The 26,269-nt window shown below is 40.2% G+C and overlaps 2 protein-coding genes across 3 annotated transcripts in view; both read right to left on the bottom strand.

Moving 5' to 3' along the window:
* Positions 1-424: 424 nt before the first annotated feature.
* On the bottom strand, positions 425-14,934 carry fam219b (family with sequence similarity 219 member B). Its single transcript, XM_061765402.1, has 6 exons — positions 14,709-14,934; positions 13,175-13,283; positions 9,311-9,404; positions 9,153-9,230; positions 8,987-9,038; positions 425-4,211 (listed from the first exon to the last, which is right to left on the bottom strand). The coding sequence occupies exons 1-6, from the start codon at positions 14,772-14,774 to the stop codon at positions 4,062-4,064; spliced, it is 549 nt and encodes a 182-aa protein (XP_061621386.1). The 5' UTR covers positions 14,775-14,934; the 3' UTR covers positions 425-4,061.
* A 3,337-nt stretch (positions 14,935-18,271) lies between these two features.
* Positions 18,272-26,269, bottom strand: part of LOC133474038 (cytochrome c oxidase subunit 5A, mitochondrial-like) — an 8,209-nt gene continuing 211 nt past the window's right edge. Inside the window, exons 1-5 of one of the 2 annotated variants that reach the window (XM_061765405.1) lie at positions 26,226-26,269; positions 23,507-23,623; positions 22,630-22,751; positions 18,480-18,602; positions 18,272-18,392 (exon numbers count right to left, since the gene is read on the bottom strand). The exon at positions 26,226-26,269 is cut by the window's right edge and continues 211 nt beyond it. In XM_061765405.1, coding sequence (XP_061621389.1) covers positions 18,489-18,602; positions 22,630-22,751; positions 23,507-23,623; positions 26,226-26,269 — 397 coding nt within the window. In that variant the 3' untranslated portion in view covers positions 18,272-18,392; positions 18,480-18,488. Of the gene's footprint in view, positions 18,603-22,629; positions 22,752-23,506; positions 23,624-26,225 lie in introns of both variants that reach the window. The other variant, XM_061765404.1, reaches the window with a different exon arrangement.

Genomic DNA, 26,269 nt, shown 5'->3' on the forward strand with positions numbered 1-26,269 from the left:
TGCAATTGATACCCCCTCCCTATACACAAGGCCCGCCCAGCCCGCTGCCCCTTGTCGCTCACAAGCGGAAATTTGCTAACGAATGGGCGCGCGAAGAAAACTGGATGTGCGGTGGCTCGTTGCGTCCAAGGCAGCTCGGAATTTCAAAGAGTCGACTTGTTATTTTTATAAATTATTTTAATTTTATTTGCTAAACTGTCAAATGACTCAATTTAAAAACTATAGTAACTAACACTGGAACTACTAATCAATTAAATATATTAGATTAATAATCAATAATCACCCTGCTGTGTGATAATCCTCACGTTCACTAACTCCGATTTAACTTTGAAAGCATCATTGGCTAGACAAGTATAAAATACGGAGGTACGCAAACGCACCGTAGCGCTGTAGTCCCACCTGGAGGGGGAAAAAAGCAATCACATGAGACAATGGAACTTTTATTTCATCATGTAAACAAATGGAAATGGACAGTCGTATTAAAAAAGAACATAGGCATTGTTTAATAACAATATATGTCGACGAGTAGATTGTCCAGCAGTTGCATAGCACAGGCTGACTTTTGCAACCAACCACCAATGTTTAACTAGGGTGGGCCAAAATGAGGTACAGTTTACACTTTTAAATTAACTATTTAAGGAAGAGAAGGGAAGTGGGATGGTATGAAAGGAAGGAAAGAAGAGACTCAGTCTTTTTAGGGTCTTCACCCAGTCAACACACACAGAACCGCACACCCAGACTTGAAACTCTAACATTGGCCTTGAAAACCTAATTTGCAATCTTAACTCTGCCCTAAAACCATGACTTTAAACGCTAACCATAACTAAGCCAGTCTAGAAACCCTAATTCGAAACACAAACCCTGGCTAGAGACCCTATTTTGACACCCTAACCAATGGTTTGAAACCCTAATTTGAAAGCCTAACCCAAACTCAAAAGCCTACTTTGCCAGCCTATTTGTTTTTACTTGGCTGTTTCTATGACATTAATATAAGTGTATATGTGTAAATAATGCTGCTGTGACAATTGAATTTCCCTCACTGGATGAAATAAGTATCTATAGTCGCATGATACAAGTTGAATAGTTTTTTCCTATCGATCCATCCATCCAGCTATCTAGCCATGTCCTGAAACCTTATTTTGAAACCCAAACACTTGCCTTGAAACCCAATTTTGGATGCCTATCCGCTGCTTGACACCAACATAATTTAAAGAGTTACTCTCTGAAGCCGTCAATCCATTCTCATTCAGGTCGTGGGTGAGCTGGAGCCTATCCCAGCTGACTTTGGGCAAGAGGTTGGTAAATTTTAGCGCACCCTGTACGATAATCCCACAATCCGTTTTTGATACTGCTTATCCTCATTACAATATTCAACATTTGTTTGTTGATTGTGTCAAAGTCATTATAAGATGGTTTGCAATGCCATTTGCTGTGTTCTATAGTATAAGTGCTTTGCTTCCTCCAGAAGAACCAATGCCGCAACACGATGTCAGTGCGGGGTGAAACCACTAATCATCAAACAAAAAGCTGTTTCTATTACGCGAATGTAAAATACATAAAAAGTAAAGTACTTGTCCTCTCTCTCGCTCACACACACACACAAAATAAACATTTCCAACAGTTGCAATCATAGTTCTGTAACGCAATGTGAAAAATCTAAATGTGATAAACCAATTCTCATCCTTCCCATCTGGAGACATACTGCTGTTCCTATCTCTTAAAGTTAGCAATAAATAACTACTATTGTGGCGCAAACGCACTCTTGGCATAACATTGCTTCTCAATACACCAGAAACCCCTTTGGTTTAGCACTTTACATGTATGTTCATTTCCAACCCAAGTACATTTAGTGTATTGTTTTATACTTATGTTTTCATTTTACACACCAGTGCCCATCTCACGGTCTTTGCTCGTTCACTCATTACGTAAATTCTAGACTGCACTTGTGTTAACTTTTTGACAAAAGACGACTACGAAGGTGTCTTCAGGCCACACTGAAAAGAGAAAATAGGAACACGACAAGGAATAAAACTTGTAATGTTATGAGAAAAATTTTGCAATGCTACCAAAAAGCATTGAAACATTGCGTGAATGTTATCGTAAGAGAATGAGGTTGCTATGTTGCATCCATCCATCCATCCATTTTCAACACCGCTTATCCTGGTTAGGGTCGCGGGACGCTGGAGCCTATCCCAGCTGACTTTGGGCGAAAGGCGGACTACACCCTGAACTAGTCGCCAGTCAGTTGCAGGGCACATATAGACACGGACAACCATTCGCACTCACATTCACACCGTCACTGAGTGGGAACTGAACCCACGCTCCCCGCAACAAAGTCAGGCGAGTGTAGCACTACACCACCAGTGACGGTTGCAATGTTACAAGACTGAATGTTAGGGGAATAGAACGTGTTAATGTTACGAGAATAAAGACGTAACAAGAATAAAGATGGAATGTTTTGAGAATAAAAAGTTGAAAAGTTGCAACAAAGTCATTCTTATGAGACTGAAGTCATGATACAAGAATATTGTTGTAATGTTAAATGCATACATTTGTAAGATGACAAGAATTAGGTTTCAATTTGATTAGAACAGTCGTAACTTCACGATAATAGTCTAAATGCTACATGAATAAAGTCATTTTACGAGAATTAAGTGCTCATGTTCATGATTAAAGTCGGAATGTTACGCAAATAGAGGCGTAATGTTACATGAATTCTGTTTTGATATTACGATAGTCATAACGCTGCAAGAATCAAGTTTTAACGAATAAAGTCAGTGTTGAGACAATGACATCTATAGAATAAGGTCAAAAGGATAAGCGAATAGTCTTGTTAGATGAATAAGGTCATAATGTTCTAAGAAGAAAACTATTATTACCAAAACATAATGCTACAGGGAAGAAGCAGTAATGTCACGAGTATAAAGATGGAATGTTACACTAATTAAGATGGGGTGTTACAAGAATAAAGTCCTAATGGTACAAGAAAAAAATCCTGTTATGATTAAAAAAAAGTTGTAATGTTACGAGAATTAAGTCGTAATGTGACAATAAAGCAAAGAACAAAGTTGTAACGTTTTGAGAATAACAGCCTAACATTACGGGAATAATGTTATAACGTTATGAGAATAAAGTCGTAACATTACGAGAATAAAGTTCCAATGTTGCAAAAAAAAAAAAAAATGAAGTCATAATGTTAAAAGACTAAACATACACGGTTATGACAAAGTCGTAATATCACGAGAATAAAGACAGAATGTTGCAAGAATAGTCATGTTCCATGAATCAAGTCCCAATGTTACGAAGAATAACTTGTAAGGTTACATGAATAGTCATATATTTTAGAACAAGAACAAAGTCGAAATGTTAGTCCAAAATATTTTTTTTCGCAATGACTTTTTGTCATAAAAACAAGACTGTTCTTATAGTATTACAACTTTTCATGTAATATTTAACTGTTTTCTTCTCCTAAAATTAGACTTTATTCTCGTAGTATAATTCCCCCCCCCCCTTTCCAATGTGGCCCTAATACTCCTTGGTAGGGGAGTGAGTTTCAGTAACAGTATCATAACAACAATGCCCACTAATTATTATACAAATTATTACATATCCATTAAAAAAACACATCGCTCAACCCCATACATACACTATTTGTGTATTTGATAGCCTATTTAAACCAATTAAGCTGATAAATATGGGAATATGTGACATATTAATGTAACAGCAGTCAGAGAATGTTAGAATTGCAGATGAAACATTAAGACGCCACAAGTCCACGCAAGTCACTATTTGTAGTGCTAGCATAGTTAGACGTATAAAAAAAAATACAAAATAGAAAAATAGGTCAAGCTTTGGAGTCACAGTGGATAAGGCTTTTTTTTTTTTTTTTTTTTTTTTCCTGCTGTCCATCTGTGCTGTCATGCGACTCAGAAGAAGTCCGGCTCTCGGCTCCAGAGTAGGAAACAGCTGCAGTGCTGGGACGGGGCAGGAATGCAGCAAGCGCCGGCGTCCGACACCCACTACAAACCTGCTTAGGTGGTCCGCAATAGAGCGGCAGCCTTTCACTGCGTGCAGCAGGACGGACCCTCCACACAGCAGCACACGGAGGAACCCATGGCTTTGGGCGGGATCAGGTCCAGGTCCTCGTCGTCGGGAATCTCGTCCAGTCGGTAGCCATCTTGAAGCAGCTGCCTATTCAGGTCCGGATGGATCTGGAAGGTACACAGCGAGGCCCTATCACACTACAATTTTAACCCTTCGGAGGAGTATCAGACCTGTAAAGCATGGTTTATGCTTGACGCATGTCCGTTCCACGCGGAATTGGGCCAACATCACTTTTGCAGCATTTATATTCTGTGCAGCTTGCCCCCGCTGTTAGGCGATATTCTCCCAGACTGAAGGAGGCAGTGGGAGCGTTAATGGCACTAAACCATTATAGAAGTAGAAAACCCTTGTTTCCACCGCTGGTCGGAGCGCTTGCTCGTCTGCCATGTTTTTACATTCGGGACCGTCCGCGTAATTCAACATTTTTGGAGGTGCGCAAAACTTGCGGACACCGCACAAAGGGGCGTGGTTGCTGAAATGATGTAATTTCACCGCGCGGACCTCGCAGATGCCTCAAGCATAAAGCAAGCTTAACAGAGGCAGGACAACGCCTGTGTCAGGGAATTCTGCAATGCCAGGACCACAAGCCATTAAAGCTGGGATGCATCAATTTTACACGATCACTGTGTGAAAGAGGCTACATGAGGGGGTAAGACAAGAACCACAGTTCCATCTGTGGCCATGATTGACAGGTATATAAAGTCGTAAAATATTAAGGAAAAAGTTGTAACGTTCGGAGAAAAAGAAAGTCTTATGTGAATAGAGAAAATATTACAAAAAGTTGCAACGTTAAAAGATAAAAATATTACGAGACTAAAGTTGTAATATGATGAGTCTTAAGTTGTCATTCTATGCAAATCAAGTCATCATACATTATAATAATGTTGTACTATTATGTGAATCAAATATAACAAAACAAGTTGTAATGGTACGGAAGTAAAGGTGTAATATTATGAGACTAAAGTTGTAAAATATGAAAAAAAGTTGGGAGAAAAAAGATGTAATATTTCAAGTGGTAAAAACATTACAAAATAAGCGATAATGTTGCAAGAATCAATTCATAATTTTATATGGAAAAAGCATTAAAATATTTAATTCATAATAAACAAATTTAAAAAGTATAGTAAACCATAGAAAAAAAAGTAAATGTGATGTGAATGAAGTTGTACATTTTTTGCCCAAAAAGTTGAGGGGTTATGGTGGGCGGGGGGGAATCGTAAAATTACAAGACTAAAGTTGTGTGTAATGTTATGTGAATAAAGCTGTAAAATATTATGCAAAATGTTGTAAAGTTAGGCAAAAAAGTAATTTTATGTGAATAAATAATGAAAACATTAGGAATACAGTCATATTACAATGATAGAGTTAAAATATTTGGCTAAAGCCAAAATGTTATGTGAATAAAGTTGTAAAATTTTAATAAAAAGTCAATGTTAGACAAATAAACTTGCCATATACACACATACATACATACAAAATCATAAAAAGTCAGTGTTTCGATAATAAAGCTATGTTACGAGACTCAAATCAATATTTTACTAATACAGCTGTAACATTTTTGCAAAAATTCAAAATACTATGAAAAAGTCAGAATAATCGAAGAAAAAGACAAAATATTACAAGAATAAAGTTAAAAAAAAAAGTGTCTCAAATTTTTTTTTTAAAGTTGTAATGTTACAGGTGTAAAGTTGTTATATAATGAGCACAAAGACAGGATGTTACGAGAATAAAGTCAATGTTACGTGAATAAAATCGTAACGGTTTCTGAAATAAAATCAGAAACGCTGTGAGAATAAAGTTATAATATTCCGGAATATGATTTTTAAAAAAAGGTCATACAATACAATAAAATACAGTGTTACCATGAGGAGAATGAAGTTGTAATTCTTTTTAAGTCATAGTATACGAAAAGAGAATTCAAAATATTTCAAGATTGAATTCATAATCGTAAGCAATTAAAGTTGGAAAATGTACTGAAGTATTTTAAATGTTAAGAGAATAAAGTTGTAATATTATAAGATTCAAGTCTGAATGTTATGTAAATAGTGTTGAAATATATAAGTCTTAAAATTTGGCCTGCAACTAACAATTTTAACAATCGATTAATCTGTTGATTGCTTTTTCAATTAATCCATTTCTAAAAACAGCTTTAAATTTCCATCCCTTTATTCAATAACAGGATATTATTTCAAATTGACAGTGCTGCAGAAATTGATTCTGAGTCAGTTACTGGTTTGGTCCGTAACATCAGGAAAAAAAAGGCAAAAATATTGATAACTGTTTTCCAAAGTAAAAGATGTTTGCAATTGACCTAATTTGATGAAACACAAAGATAATCAAATGTAATTATTATTGACTGATTTATTATTATAATACATATAATTATTACTTGGCAGCACAGTGACGACTGGTTAGCACATCTGCCTCACAGTTCTGAGGACCGGGGTTCAAATCCCGGCCCTGCCTGTGTGCAGACATGCAAACACCAGAGGCATGAAAAAGGTGACCCAAAAAAAATAAAAAATAAATAAATAAATAAACATTGTAGTGGGTGTCTGGGGGGATCCCTCGGGCCCCCGCAGAGAATTTTTTACATTTTTATTTTAACATGAACTAAGCAATCTGGAAGACGCTGAAGAGTACAATAATGCAAAATCAACAAAATTTCTTCATGCAGAAAAACTTTTACACCGCTCAAGTACATGTCGATGTACAAATTTAAGATTAAAATTAAATCGTCAGCACTTCTTTGTTATTTTTTGTTTTGGCCTCCAACTTGAGCCAGGCCCATCTCCACCTGCACCTGATTGATGCCTGCTTCAAGCTGTGCCACATGAATACCATCCTCCTTTTTAAGCACTCTCATTCTGGAGAAGAATTGACTAAAATCATTGTCTGTTTCACTATTTGTAGTGCTACCAACTTCAAAGGCTAATCCCAAATGTATCCTCCAAGAAAATATTAAGTACAATATTTTTCAGTTTTTATTGTCCATTTCTGAATTTGAAGTTAGTTCATTCTGTGTTGTGACATAATCCCTAACATCGCTCCGTCGCGTAATACATTTAACATTAACATCTGTAATCTAATCAGATAATTGTAGGCGCGTTTCCTAATTAATATAAAATGTACTAGCGGACTGCGATTGGCTGGCGATCAGTTCAGGGTGTACCCCGCCTCTCGCCTGAAAATAGCTGGGATAGGCTCCAGCACGCCCGCCACCCTAGTGAGGAAAAGTGGTTCGGAAAATGGATGGATGGATGTACTAGCGGCCCAGCTCTCGATGTTACATGTGCTTCGCGGTTTCGCTGGGACCACAACCAGGGCCACGACCCGCAGCACCTCAACGCGAAAATACAAAAGACCAGTGCAACAAATACAACACTGGCTGATCTGATGAGCAAAAATGTTGCTTAAACGTAAGAGTAGCAATAGAGGATGTCCGCTCCAGAGGTGGGAAGATTAGCCAAACATTGTACTCAAGTAGGAGTACTGTTACTTGACAATAATGTGACTACTCAAAAAGTAGTCCTCCAAAAAAATACTTGAGTAAGAGTAAAAAGTACATAGTGAAATAATTACTCAACTACTGAGTAAATAGCACAAACAATAAAAAAAAAAAAAAAAAAAACATTGCAATTTACTGCACGATGTTTTCTCAAGTTATAAGTGAAATATCCATATACAAATGAATATATATATGAAATATCCACTTTTGGGCAGACATTGCCAGACAAATACTACACTTCATGAAAGCTGTTGTTTTTGTTGGTCCAAATGTAAACAAGAGTAGGGCGCTGTTGCCTTAATGGTCACGACGACCTTCCCAAAATGATGGCCATTTAGGCACGCCGATCAGCCGGGCTGGCTTATCTAGTTTAATACCCATGTCCGGGAAGCCCAATAGAAGAAGTTGTGTGAGGTCATGTGACTTTCTTTTGTCCCTTGATTGGTGAACTCGACTTAAACGTCACTAGAGCTGAAATTAGATTGGCGGAAACAGCGCCCAATGCGCAGGTTGTAGCCTCACACGCGAAATAGTTGATAAATAAGCAATAATTGATAAATAAAAGTAGCGAGCGACATTTACATCATTGTAACGGAGTAAAAGTACCGTTACCACTAGCTGCCAGCGTTCAAGGAGTACGAAACAGCCTATGGCCGGATGGATAGTTATTTACTTTTGAGAGGCTGAAATTCCGAAGAGTTGGACAATTTTAAGTTAGTCAAGGTCTCTACACAATTAATCAATTAGCAAAAATATCCCAGCTATCTTTGGGCGAGAGGCCTGCTGCACCCTGAATTGGTCACCAGCCAATCGCAGGTCACATAGAAACAAATAACCATTCATACTCACATTCACACCTACAGGAAATTTAGAGTCTTCAATTAACCTACCATTCATGTTTTTGGGATGTGGGAGGAAACCGGAGTACCCGGACAAAATCCATTTAGGCACAGGTAGAACATGTAAACTCCACACAGGCGAGGCCAGATTTGAAACCAGGTCCTAAGAACTGTGAGGCGGATGTGCTAACACCGTGCTGCCTCGCAAAAATCATTATCGATTAAATTGATCATCGATTAATCGTTGAACCTCTACTTAATTGAAAATTATTTTTAATATTACAAGAATACAGTTGTAATATTACAAGGCAATAGTCAACCTTTTGCAAATACGGAAAAAAAAATACCAAAACAAAGTTGTAATATTACGAGAATGAAGTTCTAATGTGTGGATGAACGCGGAATATTAAGACTTAAGTTTTAAAATATTCCGAAAAAATAAGTTGTGACATTAAGAGACTAAGGCGATCATATTTTCTGCTGGCCATATGAAAGGGTGAAATTACAAGGGTAAGAATGTGTGGGTGTGACTCACCTCGGCTGAGGAGTAGCCCGAGGAGCACTGCTCAAAATCAATCTCGTTATCACTACAATGACAGGTACAGCCAGTTATGTTATCTTCATCATTTAAACATTGTCTGTGCGCGTTTGTGTGTACAGAACACGTTCTTACTTAAATGTAGCGTTTGTGTCCTCTTTACCTGTCTGAATCCAGTGCAATCAAAGTTTCCTCTGCATGTTGACTCAAGGCAGTGTATCCCTTGTTATACTTGACTTTTCTACAAAATAATAAAAGATGAGAACCTGAGGTTCTCTGCTACGTCAGATTCAAAGACATGACGTCAAGTCTTGTTGTTACCTCCTGGCTCCTTGTCTGGGCTGATGCATGACAGGAGGTCCTGGTGAGAAAGCCTTCTTTTTCAGAGCTTTCCTGGCTAGCTCCCTGTGTTTTTCTGTGACATGAACAGGCGTTAGCATACAACTACAAGATGTCCGCCTCCACCATTTTATGCCCTGACTGAGTAAGTCAGACCCTGTAATTTCATTTGTCCACAGTCAACATAAATAAATGTCTGTCTTGGTTGGAATTAAACATCATGTGTTGCTGTTACCCTCCTGTACTTTAGATGGCGGTATTGAACATCAGTGTGGCACTGTCCCAATGCACTTGAACTGTAAAGGTTTCATTATACTCGCACGGGCAGCGACCGCGCTGACGTCACTGCGGCTATCCCTCGCGTAGTTTGCCTTTATACTCGAGCGCAACCCATGTGCGCAGTTTTGAAAATGTACTGCAGTTCACTTCCAAGTCGGTGGTGTCGCTACGGCTGGTATTCGCTAGGACACCACAGGGTGGAGTTTCCTCTGCATTTTTTGGGCCATTTCCGGTAGCCGTTTTTACTTTCCTTTCAGTAACAAGAAACAAAGCAACAACAATGGTGACTGTGGAACAGTGTCTGCTGGAACAAATGGACCTAGATGACCAGATGATACTTTTAATTATGCTGCAAAATCGATCAAGGCGGCGCCGTCGTAGATGGTACGTAGAACAAAGGGGCACGCTGAGTATGTCATCACAGCATGTGACTAAAATGGACCAATCACGAGAGATGATCTCCGCGGCGTTCTACGCACAGCAACAATTTTTGCCGTGTGCGCGTTAAGTGATGCAGAGGGGCCGCACGGGCCAATGCGTCGGTCACGTGATGCAATGCGGTCGTCTGCAGTGCGACCGCGGGAGTATAAAGAGGCCTTAACTCTTCTTCTAAACTCATCACATTACAATAAAGTCTTAAATGTAAAAAGGTGTCAAATTTAAGACGTAATCCTGCGCAAAAAAAAAATTGTAAAATTTTACAAAAAATGTTGTGAAAACAAATAGGTACATTAGAATAAAGTTGTATAAAAATAAAACATCTACAACAATAAAGTCGTAATATCAAAAGGATAAATCTAAATAGTACGAAAAAGTAAATATTACTAGGACATCCTTATCACATCTCTTGTGAGCAGGGATGTGTAGGGTGGGGCGATGTGTGCCTTGGCCCTTGCCCCTTTTCCCCTTGATACTCAAAGTGCCCCCTTGTCAATGTTTATTGTTTTTTTTTTTTTTTTTTTACATGTGCTTGCGTGCATGCGGTGTAAGCCTGTCTCCAGCCTTCCAACAATATGATGTACTTAACCCATTTGAAAAAAACAGATTAAGCTCTAACAAATTGGAGGGTGGGAGGAGTTTGGGTGTGGGGCGTGGTGGTCCGGTACCCTTGCCCCTCCCTTTGGGACTGGTTGGGCTGGGGAACCGCCCTGGGTCCTGGGGAGTAGGTGGCATGCCCCTGGCTGGGTCCTCTACGGGATGGGCTCGCTGGCCAGGCCCACCCTTTCTTGATGTGCCGGCACAGCAACTCCCTACACCAGTTGACTAACATGCATGTGATATGGTGTTCATTCATTAATAAGTTCCAGACGCACTATCGACTTGAATTGCTTGTGTTGAGACAACTAACAATAACACAGGTTGTATGTATTAAGATATCAACTCACAGGTTCTTACACTATATAAGCATCCCACCACACCACTCATCACGAGCACTGCCTTGCTCATTTCCCACATCCGGTCTTGTCCTTCCCTCTTCTGTCCTCTCTCATCTTGTTCTACTGTTTAGTTGTTGCATGGTCTCGTCGTCCCCCCCCCCCAATCCAAAAATAAGAACACGATTTGACTTTGTAACATTACTTGTGGCCAAATATTTAGACTAACTATTGTTCTGCTGTGGTTTGCACCCCTGTTCCCCTTGTCCATTCTGTCCCTCAGTCTATCCCCTAAAACCCTTTTCTGTCCATCTGCATTTTCAAAAAACATCAGAATGATTAAAAAAAATAAGCAAAGTAAGTATTTCAAACTCCTCTGTTGCACAGCAACACTGTTACAGCACAAAAAGCATTCTGCATGGCCATGCAGCTGAACAGGACAGGTTTAAAAAAATAAAAATAAATAAAAAGAAGACAGCAAATTAAGGACTCAATATACTGTAGTTCTAAACGTTTGACTTGGCGAGTGTGTGAATGAGAGAGGCGAGGGAGGGGCTGTGGGGAGAGCTTCTCCATTTCTCCGCAACAACTGAGATTTACATAAATTTATAAAAGTTTTATCAAACAGGTAACAGGTCATGGAAAACAGGAAAGTGCACCCCTGAATATGTCCCAATTTTACAGCCATTAAAATCAATTACATTCCTTTTTAACATGTTGCAACCCACATTTCCAAGTTAGCCTTGAATGCATCACAAACTGTGGTGCTGACAAGAGAAATCACACCTACACCACAATTATATGTTCAACAAACAAGCCATGTAAGTTGAGTAAAACTGTTACACGATAATATAGAGTAGACAATGTACTGTATGACAAATCAATAGGTCAAGTAAACGTTAAGGGATAATGTGGAGAGAGTTGGTCATTAGGGGCCTCATGTACAAAAAGTGCGTACGCACAAAAACGTGGCATACGTTCTTTTTCACTGCAAAGTTCAGATGTATCAAGAGTGAAATTTATGGCTGGCAGATGCACGTTTCTGCAGCTATTGGTGCTTTGGCGACACTTAGAGGTGATGCTGGGAAACTTATAATAAATCTGCACATCACAGACACATGAACAATTAGCACTGATGAACAATTAATGCCCGACAACATTTGATTTCAACAATGTAAGGACTCTGAATTCACTCGTTAACCAGTGTATTTAATGAATCACCGATATTCGTGAGGACACCTATTGATCACGGTGATCATTTATGCTGCCTATTGCCCTCACAATCGCTTCTTGTGACTCCAGCACATGCACAGGGAAAAAAATAAAGAGTCCTTTGAATTTACTTAATTGGAACATGTACATTGGTTGCACATGATTAGAACGTGTTAAAATGACATATTTCTTGAGAAGAGGGGTAAATTATGTCATTTTAACACATTTTAATCACGTGCAACCGATGTACATGTTCAAATTAAGTAAATTCAAAGGGCTCTTTTTATCACTGCACAGGTGCAGCAGCACCCGGTTGTTGGAGCGTAATTGCGTCGGAGACCCTGGGGATGCCGGAGGAGATGCCAGGGACGGTGGACGAATCCCCCGAACATGTAGCGCATCGCTGCGACTGCACTGATACAAAGAGTCCTTTGAATTTACTTAATTTGAACATGTACATCGGTTGCACATGATTAAAATGTGTTAAAATGACATAATTTACCCCTCTTCTCCTAAAAAAAAAAAAAAAAAACATATCATTTTAACACATTTTAATCATGTCCAACCGATGTACATGTTCAAATTAAGTAAATTCAAATTACTCTTTTTTTTTTTTGAGTGTGTGTGTCCTCTCCTGTGTATTAAAATAATAAATTGAGTAATCAAACAGGAGTCAAAGTTTTTGATATCCCCTTTGATATGCCAATGTGCTTCTATTTGAATTCAAAGGATTTATTACAAATACCATACATACAACATTTACGCATGAACCATTATCTCGTAGGGCTGAGTGTAGGTTACTGTATGAACACATTTGTTGGGAGTTATAAAAATATATGGTATTAACCTTGTGGGGTGATCAGAGTCAGCCACATGTGCTAACACCACCCCTGAGCAGTGTCACCCATGATTGCAGCGACACTCTCCTCAAACGGGTTTCATCTGTGCTTAATGGCTTTTGTGGACTGTAACTTCTACTCACGTAGTTTGAGGTGGATGGCCGGTGCTCTGGACATGATGTAAGGTCCTCTCTTCTCCGTAGGCCTGATGCCGCCATCGCCGTTTTTGGGCCTTGTGCCACAACCGGGCACCTTGAGTGGCAAAATGGAGGTACGTCATTCACACACTTCTTCACGTAGTCATTTTTCATAATGTTTGTCCTCATTAGGGTTCCGGGTGAGCTGGGGCCTATCCCAGTTGACTTTGGGTGAGAGGCACTGGTACACTGAAGACTGGTTGCCAGTCAATCGCAGGGCACATATAGACAAACAAGGATTTACATTCATATATTCACACAGATGGACACTTTAGAGCAGGGTTTGGCCAAGTATGGCCCAAGGGCCTCCTCCGTACTTTAATCCAGCCCACTGAGCATTTACGCTAAAAAATAAATAAATAAATAAAAGGCTCCACTTGAGTTTTTTACAACCATTTGACCATTTCCCATGAGCACACAAGGACGAAGAGAACATGCAAACTCCACACAGGAAGGCTTTGATTTAACACCCGAACTTTAGAACTGTGAGGCAGATATACTAATAACCACAAGTATACCAGCTGCCAAAAAAAACATGCATGTTACTGTAGGTTGATTAAAGAAATTGTCCGTAGGTGAGTGTGTGAATGCATCTTTTAATCGGTGATTGGTTGGCAAACAGTCCAGAGTTTAAATCTACTGGGGTACCCCCCAATAAATTCCTGGCACTCTCAGCCCTATGGGGGGGGGGGGGGGGGCGGGGGCACAAGCCAGTGCAAACTGTAGGCCGTTCCCAAGCCCGGATAAATGCAGAGGGTTGCGTCAAGAAGGGCATCTGACTTAAAACTTTCCCAAACAAATATGAGCGCTCAGCCTAAGAATTCCATGCCGGATCGGTCGTGGCCCGGGTTAACAAAGTCCGCCACCGGTGTCGTGCACCTACAGGGCGCCGGTGGAAATTCAGCTACTGCGGGTTGAAGTCGAAGGAGAGGTGGAAAGTGGGTTCTTTGCCAGAAAGAGAAGAGGAAAGCACAGAGCCTAGAACTGAATGTGGAGACTTTGAATGTTGGGACTATGACAGGAAAAGCTCAGGAGTTTGTTGACATGATGCTTAGGAGAAAGGTTGATATAGAGCAGGTGGAAAGGCAGTAAGGCTAGGAGTTTAGGGGCAGGGTTCCAATTATTTTACCATGGCTTAGATGGGAAGAGAAACGGAGTAGGGGTTATTTTAAAGAGTTAGCTAAGAATGTCTTGGAGGTGAAAAGAGTATCAGATCGTGTTATGTATAATGTGATGTGGATATCCCCCACAGGTAGGATGTGACCTAGAGGTCACCCTGTCGCTAGACCCCCTCCCAACATTCTCCAATTTACAGTTTTTTTTTAGTTTTTTTATTTCAACGTAATAATTCAATTTAAAATTAAATCAGTTTTTATTTGAGACGAAACAAAGTCAGCCAGTTAGCCTAGCCTTCTAGCTGTGTCTACTACCAGTGATAGCTTTTAGCCCAACTAGCCTTGGTTAGCCGCGAGAGATTTACCGTCAAACTTCGTGGCGCTTCGAGCAAGTTGTCCTTCTCCGGCTCTTCTGAGATGTCGGTCATCATCGCGGCGTGGGTTGTCACAACGTGCAGCACTGCAGCATGGCCATGACAGGGAGAGTTTGTTGGCAACACCGACCGGTAGGAGACGGACGCTCGAGCTAGCCTACTAAGGTACTAATATTAGTTTTGGATCCACATCCGGTTGACATTTCAAAATAAGATTGTCGTTGGCTTGAAGTTTTTTTTTTTTTTTTGTGCCGTTTCATTCTTTCTTTAATAAATGGATACCGCGGATGCTTTTGACGAAAAGTAAACGCATGACATCTAAATTAAAGGGAATCTTTGAATGCAGTAAGCTACTGTTTTGACAGCTATGCTAAAAAATAAAATCTCCTGATGTTAACATTCTACTTTAAACATAAACCAAAAGGGAAAATCCACGTTTTTGAACGGTGCGCAATGTCGGTGAAATAATTTCCGGGGTTTTGCCGCCCGCGAGCCTTAACTATATATAGAACTAAGGTAATTTTGATGAAATATGATATAAAACTGTAGTCATAATAACGTTAAATTATAATCTAGGGCAGCGGAAGAAAATGTTTTACAACAGTGTGCAATTTTGGTAAAAGCATTTCCGTTTTTTTGCGTCTTCAGAGGCTAAATTAAAAAATATTAAATCAAAACATAAGTTCTTTACGATTCCATTTTTATATAATTTCCCTATCTACCGTCATTAGCTAAATCCATCATTTATTCTATGTATGTAGTTTATTTTTAAATTGTATTCATATAACGAATATGATTCATTGTGTGGCTTAAATAAATCTTCGGCTTCTGCTACCGGAAAGAACCTGAAATTAAGTTGCCGTTTCAAAACCCCAATTCTTTCCTGTTTTCTAAGCGAAAGCAGGTGGCGTCCAACCTCATAGAATGGAACCGGTAGATACGCCAGCGCCATGTAGGTGCCCGGCTAACCGACGTGCCTATTGGGCGGCCATGTTGGGGAGGTCGACGTTCACATTGAAGGCAAAGCACGGACACTGAAATTAATTCGTAACTTGCTTTTTCCTCAACCGATTTTCATGAGGGTTGCTGTTTTGTGATGCTATTAGTACACATTTGAAAAAAAGCAAAACAAAACATTTTCATGTGAAAGGGACTCCCAGTTCCCATCTCGTAATTGTACGCCGTTTTACACGACCATATGCAAAAAATGTACCAGCATCCTTGGTCTTTTGGTTTCCTTGCCATCCACACACAGTGAATACGCTGACAACTTTGACCTCCATCCCATGAGCTCACCCCCTGTGGCAGGGGCCAAGGGGTTCGAGTGCCTAGTGAGCTGGGTGGCGGCCGAAGGCTACAGAAGCTGGCTCTATAGGGACATGGAATGTCACCTCTCTGGCAGGGAAAGAGCCGGTGAGCTGGAGTGCAAGGTTGAGAAATTCAGACTAGGTATAGTCCGGCTCACCTCCACACACAGCTTGAGTTCCAGTCGTCTTGAGAGGGGTTGGACTCTTTTCCACTCTGGAGTTTCCCACGGTGAGAGGCGCCAAGCAGGTGTGGGCATAGTTATTGCCCCCAATTCGTTGCCTGTACCTTGAGGATGAGAGGGTAGCCTCCCTCCCCCTTCGGATTGGGGATGGTTCTGGACTGTTGTTTGTGCCTATGCACCAAAGAACAGTTCAGAGTACCCACCCTTTTTGGAGTACTTGTAGGGGGTGCTGGAGAGCGCTCCTGCTGGGGACACCCTCGTTCTGCTGGGGGACTTCAAAGCTCACGTGGGCAATGACAGTGAGACCTGGAAGGGTGTGATTGGGAGCAATGCCACCCCCGACCAGAACCACAGTGGTGTTCTGTTATTGGACCTCTGTGTTCGTCATGGATTGTCCATAACAAACACCATGTTCAGCCATAAGGGTGCCCACATGTGCCCTTGACACCAGGACACCCTAGGTCGCAGTTCGATGATCGACTTTGTGGTCATGTCATCGGACTTGCGGCCGCATGTCTTGGACACTCTGGTGAAGAGAGGGGCGGAGCTGTCAACCGATCACCACCTGGTGGTGAGTTGGCTCCGATGCTGGGGGAAGATGCCGGTCCGACCTGGCAGACCCAAGCATATTGTTGTGTCTGTTGGAAATAATCTGGAAGAGTTCCCTGTCAGAAGGAGCTTCAACTCCCACTTCCGACAGAACACCTCCCGGGAGAAGCGGGGGGCATTGAGTCCGAGTGGACCATGTTCCGTGGCTCCATTTTTGAGGCAGCCGACCAGAGCTGTAGCAGTAAGGTTGTCGGTACCTATCGTGGCGGCAATCCCTGAACCCGTTGGTGGACACCAGTAGTACGGGATGCCGTCAAACTGATGAAGGAATCTATCGGGCATTTTTGGCCTGTGGGACTCCGGAGGGAACTGATGGGTACCGGCTGGCCAAGCGAAACAAAGTTTTGGTGGTCGTTGAGGCAAAACCTTGGGAGACCACGCCACGGAGAGTGACTTCTGGATGCCTTCGAGGAAATCGTGGTCCACCATCTGGTGCCTCAGGAGTGGGAAGCAGTGCACCGTCAACACTGAGTACAGTGGGGTGCACTTTGAATACTTTGAAGACCTAAATTCCACTGACACGCCTTCCCATGAGGAAGCAGAGTTTGGGGACTCTGAGGTGCATTCTTCTATCTCTGGGGTTGAGCTCACCGACCTGGTTAAAAAGATCCTCAGCTGCAGAGCCCCAGGGTTAGATGAGATCCGCCCTGAGTTCCTAAAGGCTCTGGATGTTGTGGGGCTGTCCTTGTTGATACGCCTCTGCAACATTGCGTGGACATCAGGGACAGTGCCTCTGGATTAGCATACCGGGGTGGTGGTCCCCCTTTTAAAGAAGGAGAACTGGCAGGTGTGTTCCAACTATAGGGGGAATCAACATTTGCACAATCAACATTGTCCCAGATTATCGCACTACTCGTCACTTTAAACTGCATACACTCCTTGAAGTCTCGGCGCCCTTTGCACAATGGTCATTGCACCAGACTATTGCAATATTAGTCATTCGAACTGCTCTAAGTGGTAGAGGACTCTGCATCTTTTGTACAATTGTAAAAAAAAAATCTCTCTCGCCTGGCATGGTAACGCCTTGGGATCCCCCTGGAAGGGCTAGATGAAGTGGCTGGGGAGAAGAAAGTCTGGGCTTTCCTGCTTAAACTGCTGTCCCCGCAAACCAACCTCGGATAAGCGGATGAAAATGGATGGCTGGATTGACATTGACCTCCCTAGTTTACCATCGCCACAGAGCTAAAAATGGGAGTGTAATTTCTTCCAATATATGTGTCCAACTATTGTTACATATCTATACCGTTGACATCAGACAGTCCTGCAGCTCATGAGACCGCAAGTGGGATGTCCACATCATGTTTCTCCTGATCAAATAATTACACAAAATATCATAGAGATGATTATTGCTACAGCGGATTTGTAATATTATATTCACATTATAGAGTTGAATCATGTGTAGTCAAGCAACATGTCTATCATTTGATCCAGTAAGACTGAACAAAAACACATACAATTCTAACAGCATTTGTTTATTCGGTCCACCAATTTGTACATAATAGGACAGCATGAGATCAATCAACACTATAGACATTTTTGACAGGAGACAAATTATGGGAGTTTATCTCTCCAAGCACCTGAGGCAAAAAATAAAACCTGTATTGAGCAGTGATCCATTTGTACGTTATGCAAGTGGATGTATTGTCAAACAAGAATTCAGTCACCTATGCCTGTTAAAGCTTGTCAATTCCAAGCTCCTCCGGCGTGGAGATGCAGAGTTCCTCCAGCGTGGGCTTCAGTTCCTGGATCAAGTATGGATAGATGTCTCTGTGAGGGCCTGCTTTGTCCTGACAAAAAAAATATGAAACACCATACCAATGTTTAGTTCCTAGGATTTTACATGGAATTACATCTTAAAGTTCATTACTAAATGTTAAGACTAGCACAATATTTATACACACTTATTTGAGACAGCAAAAATGGTTTGCATTAAAGATGAGGTTCATATAAACAACTTTAATTTAGATAATTACAGTTTATAACAACTCGTGATAATCACTGTATTTTCAGCATTTATACATTTTAATAATTGCAATAATATTTGGTAGCCTACTGAAACTTTCCATATTTCACAGGAATTACCCGAAAATCTTCAGAAAAGTTGCAGAAATTTACTCGAATACCCCTTTACCTCCAGAAGCTCCAGTGCAAGCCAAATGTTTGTTTGTATCGGGGTACCTAAATGCTCTGCTGCTGTACGTAATCTGATGTATAGATTTACAGTATGTGTAGGTCATATGGGTCGGAAAATGTATTAATCAATGCTCTTGTTAACCCTGTAAGCAGTTCTGTCAGATTTTATTCTAGAGAGCGGAACCACTGGTGAACATGTTTGTATGTTGGACACTGAGCATATTTTTTGTGTGTGTGCGCTCCAGACTTGAATTCGATTCAAATGCAGGGACATGACCTTAAAAAGGCCGTTCATGCTCGAAAACCCTCAATTTCTACTTTTTCACACAGGTCCAGGTAACGTTTTAGTTTTTTTCCCCTTAATAAATGAAATCATCATTTAAAAACAGCATTTTAAGTTCACTTGGGTTATATTTGATATTTACATTTGCTTAATGATCTTAAACAAAGTGCAGAAACTATGCAAAAATATAATAATTTGTGAAACAGGACAATACTGTTGCACAGCACTGCAATATAGCGATGTGAAATAACATAGGATAATTGTTGGGAAAGTTCATTTTCTACGCGAACTAGTTAAAAGTTTAGTTTATCGTTCCAAAAGCAAACTAGTTCAATTCATAGTTCAAAGTTTAGTTTAGCGTTCCAAAAGCAAACAAGTTCAGTTCACCGGTCCAAAAATAAACGAGTTCATAGTTGTTATTGCTATTACCCTCAAAATACTGGCATTTCATTTCCCCATTGTTGCCACCCATTCAGTCCACACTAGTAGCCAGCTGCAGCTTTCACCCTACAATCTCAAAAGCATGAGGAAAAACTTGTTGCTTGAATGTTTTGTAAAATGGGGAATTCAAACAAAAAAAGGACTTTTGTCCTGATTGTACAAACAAAAAACACGCAACACAGTATCGCAGGTGAAAAGACATTGATAACTTTGCATTCCTCACAGCTCTGGCTGACTATATTAACCAAATAATGTATCTATTCTTGTATTACAAAACAAAAATGCCACATTATCACATTGTGATCGTACAGTGTTTTAGCTAAAGGAATTATTTAATCTATTTTTAAAATTATGTACTGTATTACTAAAGAACACATTCACACCCATTTACACAGTGTCCCTGAATGCACCTCGCGCACTCACGCAGCTGCAGAGTGCCTGCCTACAGTAGTTTAATTCTGAAGAGCGAAATAGGAAATGCAGCAAGTGTACAATGTTTCCTGCATCCTCTTTCATAGTTATCATACAAGAAGTATACAACATTCGGGGCTGCTCCGTGTGTTGTTGGAAGCGTTATAACTTACCGTAACATGCAAGATGCTAATCTCATTAGCATGTCCAAACAGGTACCTCTACTGGTCACTTTTAGTATTACAGTTGATTCACTGTCTATTACAGTACACCAACATCGCAGGGTGACTATTGCGGATGAAACAAAGTATCGTGTAGCCCAAGTGAGGGGGAATTTAAAAAAAAGATATATATATTTTTTTTTTTTGCATTGGCCGGGAATCAGAAGCGGGCTTCCATGTGCGAAAGCCATGAATAGTTGAGCTAAACAGGCCTAAAGCGATTCACATTCATATTCAATGGTAGTGCTAAACCCCTACTGTGCAGCAATTTTTAAACTTTTTGATTCAAACGTCTACGTTTAAAGCGATTTCACGGAAAAAAAATTGTCATAAATGACGATCGTTTAATTGTTTTTGTAGTTAAACACAGAAACTTTGATGCAATTCCCTATGAGGCGATTTGAATGAAAATGTTGCATATCTGCGTTGTAACGGTGTACTTTAAAGCTCATATTCTTCTTATGATGCAATTGGTTTTATGTCTCTTTATAGTCGTATGCTTTTGCTTTTTGTAGCGTTTGTGTGGCGATTTTGTTAGGTTGCACTGAATATGAATGAATGGAGGAGTGGTTAAAATAGTGTGCTTAAATGCTTATATCCTTTCTGTCTTACGATTCAATTGGATTTTTACTTTTTAGTTTTCTTGTTTTATTTTGTATAAAAGACCATTTTGTTAAACATGGATGTCATATTTTTTTTATTTCCAGTTTAAATGTGACAGTGTAAGATACCCAAAGTGGATGTCCTGTGTAAATAAAAATCTTTAAACTTGGAATTGCAATCTTTCTTTCTTCCAGTGTAATCAGTTTATATTAAATACAATAAAGCCTAAGGCTATTTATTACAATTAAACCTAACATAAATGCCATTAACTCCAACACAGGATAGGTTTCACTGAAAAAAATATTCAGATATATTATAATTCATTCATTCATTCATTTTCCGTACCCCTTATCCTCACAAGGGTCGCGGGCATGCTGGAGCCTATCCCAGCTATCTGCGGGCGAGAGGCAGGGTACACTCTGAATTGGTCGCAAGCCAATCGCAGGGCACATAGAAACAGACAACCATTCACAATCACATTTACGCCTGCGGGCCATTTTGAGTTTTCAATTAACCTACCATGCACGTTTTGGGAATGTGGGAGGAAATCGGAGTACCTGGAGAAAACCCACGCAGGCATGGAGAGAACATGCAAACTCCACACAGGCGAGGCCGGATTGGAACCCGGTCCTCAGAACTGTGAGGCAGATGTGCTAACCAGTCCCTCACCGTGCCACCGGCAGAATATTATAATTAATTAATATTAATAATTATAATATAGGCACGGTGTGAATGTGAGTGCGAATGGTTGTTTATTTATACTGTATGTGCCCTGTGATTGGCTGGCGACCAGTGCAGGGTGTACCCTGCTTCTTGCCCGAAGATAGCTGGGATAGGCTCCAGCATGTCCGCGACCCGAGTGAGGATAAGCGGTACGGAAAATGGATGGATGGATGGCTGCTAATCTGCCTTGACTTCCACTTTTTGTCTGGCCTGACCACAATGACCAAAAAAACACTGAGAGTAACTAGAGAGGGAAATCACAACTGTCGAGTTCTTTGCAGTTTGTGACCTTGCACAACTGACCAACGGTCAAGCAGAACGGAGACGTATCGTTCTTGACAATTCACTATATTGAAAATGGGGATTTTCAAATAAAAAGTCTAAAGAAGCCTAATGTTATTGCCTTCTATGCATGAACTGTATTTGCTTCCAATAAATTGCAATTCGTGATTGCACTTTGTAATAGCACAAATATTCAGTTAGCCCTTGGTAAAGCAGAGTTTTTTTGGGGTAAATTAATTTTTTTTAAATTATTATCTATGATTTATTTTTATTTAAAGATTAACTTTGAACTGAAAACTGTTACATATTGCTTGTTAAAAAGAAGTGCAATAAAAATAAATATTCTTCCCTAAAATGAGGAATAATCGTGATTAATAAGCATGATTGCAATATTGATCAGAATAATAGTGATTATTATTTTGGCCATAATCGGGCAGCCCTATTTCATACCTTCCATTTCTCATTAAAACTGAATTTTGAATGCTCAATAATCAACATATGAACCATTTAGGCACTGAGGCAAACATTTATTTAGACTTCAGTCGGTATTTGAACTGGCGAAACAAAAAGACGACAATCCTCTCAGGAGATACCCGTGTATCACATTGTTTAGGCATTACCACCATGTGTGGCTGGCCCCCCATGGCAGGCGAGAATTCTACCACTGAACCACTAATGCTATACAGCCAAATACTGTTGCAAACTTGTAAAACTCACTTTGACAGCCTCCAGGATACGGATGGCACTCGCCAGGTCGTTGAGTCTCCGGCACGCCCTGAGAGCCGAATCCAGGATCTTGGCCTCGGGTACCAGGTCGTAACCGATCAAGGTGTTCATGCCTTCAAAAATAAATAAATAAATAAAAAGGACCAACAACTTCTCATTGAAAGTAGACATGCATTCCCATCAACAATGGTTAGCTTCTTTTTACAATTGTGTGACGGGTGTGTCTGTATTTATCTGTGGGGATGGGAAGGGTGGGTTTTTGTATTTTGTATTCATCCTGCTGTTTTAATTGTCTGTTTTCATCTTTGTGAAGCACTTTGGGTCGCATTCCTTGTGGATGAAAAGTGTTATGGAAATAAAATTTGATCATGAGGATCTCTGACTGCTAAATCATTAAAATGTGACATAACTTCGCCTTTACAGTTAAAGGTTTTATGACGGTGACAGTTCTGTGGAACTTTCTGATTGGGAATTTATGCTACAAAATGGTCACCTATAGGACATTTGATCAGTCTACAATGACCCTCACAAATTTGCAGTTCAACACCCGCGGATTTACCCGTTTGCAGATTTTCTTTTCTTTCAATTTGAGTTTCTTTTCTGGGGGAGAACCAACCCCAAAAATGATTATTGGCAGTATATTATTTTTCAAATGCAATTATAATGGGCATCAATTATTTGCAACTTTCACAATCCACGGTTGGGCCCGGTCCCGATCCCCTGCGAAAAGCAGTGGTCCACTGTATTCCACTATTCAATACTTCCAGCTATCCCTCAAGTTGCTACTTCAACTGTATTAACTCAAATTCAGTCAGTTAGTGGTCATACATTCTATAATAGTAATAATAATACTAATAATATTAATAACCTTTCTTCAGCTCCCAGGCGTCGATGTCAGGCTTGTTGAAGTAGGTCACCCAGCGTGCGTCAAACTCCTCATCCGTCTCCACTTTGGCATGGGAATAACATCTGGAAGCTACCGGAACTGGAAAGCGTGACGAGCAGGTTTTATTTTATTTTTTGACAGCTGTATCGGATAGTATACCTTTGTGATTTTCAAACTGTTTTGGTTTACAGCATTAACTTACATCAACTTTCACACAAATAATGGAAATACAGTAAAAAAAAAAAATAATTGTATTTCTTTCTGGAAAATGTCAGATCCACTAAACATGTAAATAAGCACGATCCCTAATACATGAAAAATTCAAATGCTCAACAATCATAAACTGAGCTGTCACATTGCACAGCTCGGCTGGTGCATGTCTGTTGCCAATGCTGTTTGTCTGTGTTGTCAAATGGAAAAGAATGTGAAAATGATCCTGTGCACATTATTTGTTTCCTAGGGGGAATTACAGTTGCTTTTCTAGAAAATTGTTGCTACAGGGGTCGGAAAAGTCGCTTAATGTAAAGACCAAATCGCAACACTCATTGTGCTTTTGGAAACGAGCCAGTGTTGTGAGTGAAAGCAGTGCACATCAGCTGGGACGTGCTATGAACTATGGAAGCTTCCATAGAAACATTTTTTAAAAATTATCCTGACTAGACTTTACACCGATCTGATTGGTATCGGCCAATAATTCGCATTTTATGCTGATCGGCTTCAATGTCATAATTCGCCGGTCATTGATCGGCTCTGCGAAAGACATTTACTCCACATCGCTGTCGTGTACAGTATATTCGAATCCAAAAACTTGTTTATTTTTAGCCTTGTCGGTTGTCTTTTGACGTATTACTGTAAATATCTGACCACCAATAAAGTTATTTAAAAAAAAAAATGTCGGCGGTGTGAAACAGACGTAATGCCCGGACCAGACTACAAGACAAATTTGGTATTTCACGATTGCACATGTCAGACTACTGCAATAAAATCTTGTATTACCATACCACCGCATCTCGTTTTTTACGATCACTGGACTTCAACTTGTCAACTCAAACACGACCTGATACACTCGTCCATGGCGACGACAACACGCACCGTGTGTTTATAAGAACAAAATGCGGAAAAACGTGTTGTGGTCACCGGTGCTCGGGAGAGGACATTCGTTTAAAGCTTGCTTGAGGTATGTTCACGTATTTTAATACGGTACCACTTGCAAGCAGGCAACAAAACATTATGTAGCCTAGTAAACTAGTGCTAGCACTAACGGTTGTAAGCGAACATGCAGGCGTTCTGTCGAACCATGCTCTTAAGGTGTGTGTGAAGTAATTTAATTACAGTAAGTTAGCACCCATTATTTCTGTCATGTAATTTTGGTTTGACCTGACTGATTAGAATACATGACCTGACTAGAGGAATGATTTCAAACCTTTATGGAGCCAAGGCACATATTTTACAATTGAAAAATCTCATGGCACACCAACAAACAAAAATGTCACAAAAAGTGGATACGTTAATGACTGTATGTACTTCCTGCCATCTAATAGAAGACCATTCATTTGTTCTGTTTATCACTATGCCTCAGTGGCATAAATAGATGAACAAAGATACATTATTTATTGTAAATATAATTTTTTGAGCAATTAAGTACACAAGTATATACAGTAAATGAACAAGTCATTTAAATATACACATTGTTCCATCTTGTGATCAGATGGATCGGTGATCGTTTTTTTAAACTCGGTGATCGGCCCAAAAATCCTGATTGTTTAAAGCCTAATCCTGACAAATCAATTTATATTAATCAATACAATCGATCTTATGTAGTTAACAGATATACATAAATAGCAGGTAAACACGTTATTGGGGTGGCACGGTGGGCGACAGGTTAGCACATCGGCCTCACAGTTTGGAGGACCTGGGTTCAAATCCGGCCTTGTTTGTGTGGAGTTTGCATACTCTCCCCATGCCTGCTTGGGTTTTCTCTGGGTACTCCGGTTTCCTCCCACATCGCAAAAACATGCAGGTTGATTGAAAATACAAAATTTCCCAGATGTGTGAACGTGAGTGTGAATGGTTGTTTGTCTATATGTGCCCTACTGGTGACCAGTTCAGGGTGTACCCTGCGTCTCATCCAAAGTCAGCTGAGATAGGTGCCAGCAAGCCCCGACCCTCGTGAGGTTAAGTGGTATGGATGGATGGATGAAAAACTTTATTAATGTCAACAATTGCAGCCTGCAATTTAGGTTTCAAATGGTGGCACAACTTGAATTTTTTTTTTTAACATGGCACAAAAAACGAATACAAATAATGTATAATTCAAAACTAGTATTTTATATATATATTTATTTAAATTCATTTCTTCTTCTTTTCCCCCTGCGTTTTTCTGCGGCAAATGACGCTCTTGAACTAACCCAGTCGGGTCGACACAAGGTCGTGGCATTTAAATTAAACACTGAATTGCGCGCTTCTTTTTTTTTTATTTACAATATTTAAAAAACGTTAGGCGTAATATTTATTATCAGTGTAATGCTTCATGAATTAATGACAAAATATATTTCAATGTGACCCTTTGCTCACGTTGACACATAGATGCTAAGCTAATCAGCTAGCTGCCCGCACAGCAGCTATTTCCTGTCTTGTTGTATTCTTTTCCACAGTAAAACCTATTTGTGTGGCAGTGCAGGTGTGAAGCGAGCCCTCCTACCTGTGAGGCCGGGTCGGAACCGGGTCGCCAAGGTCCGGGCGCCT

Source organism: Phyllopteryx taeniolatus, chromosome 2 (assembly GCF_024500385.1).
Source record: "Phyllopteryx taeniolatus isolate TA_2022b chromosome 2, UOR_Ptae_1.2, whole genome shotgun sequence".
In the NCBI taxonomy this organism is placed as follows: Eukaryota; Metazoa; Chordata; class Actinopteri; order Syngnathiformes; family Syngnathidae; genus Phyllopteryx; species Phyllopteryx taeniolatus.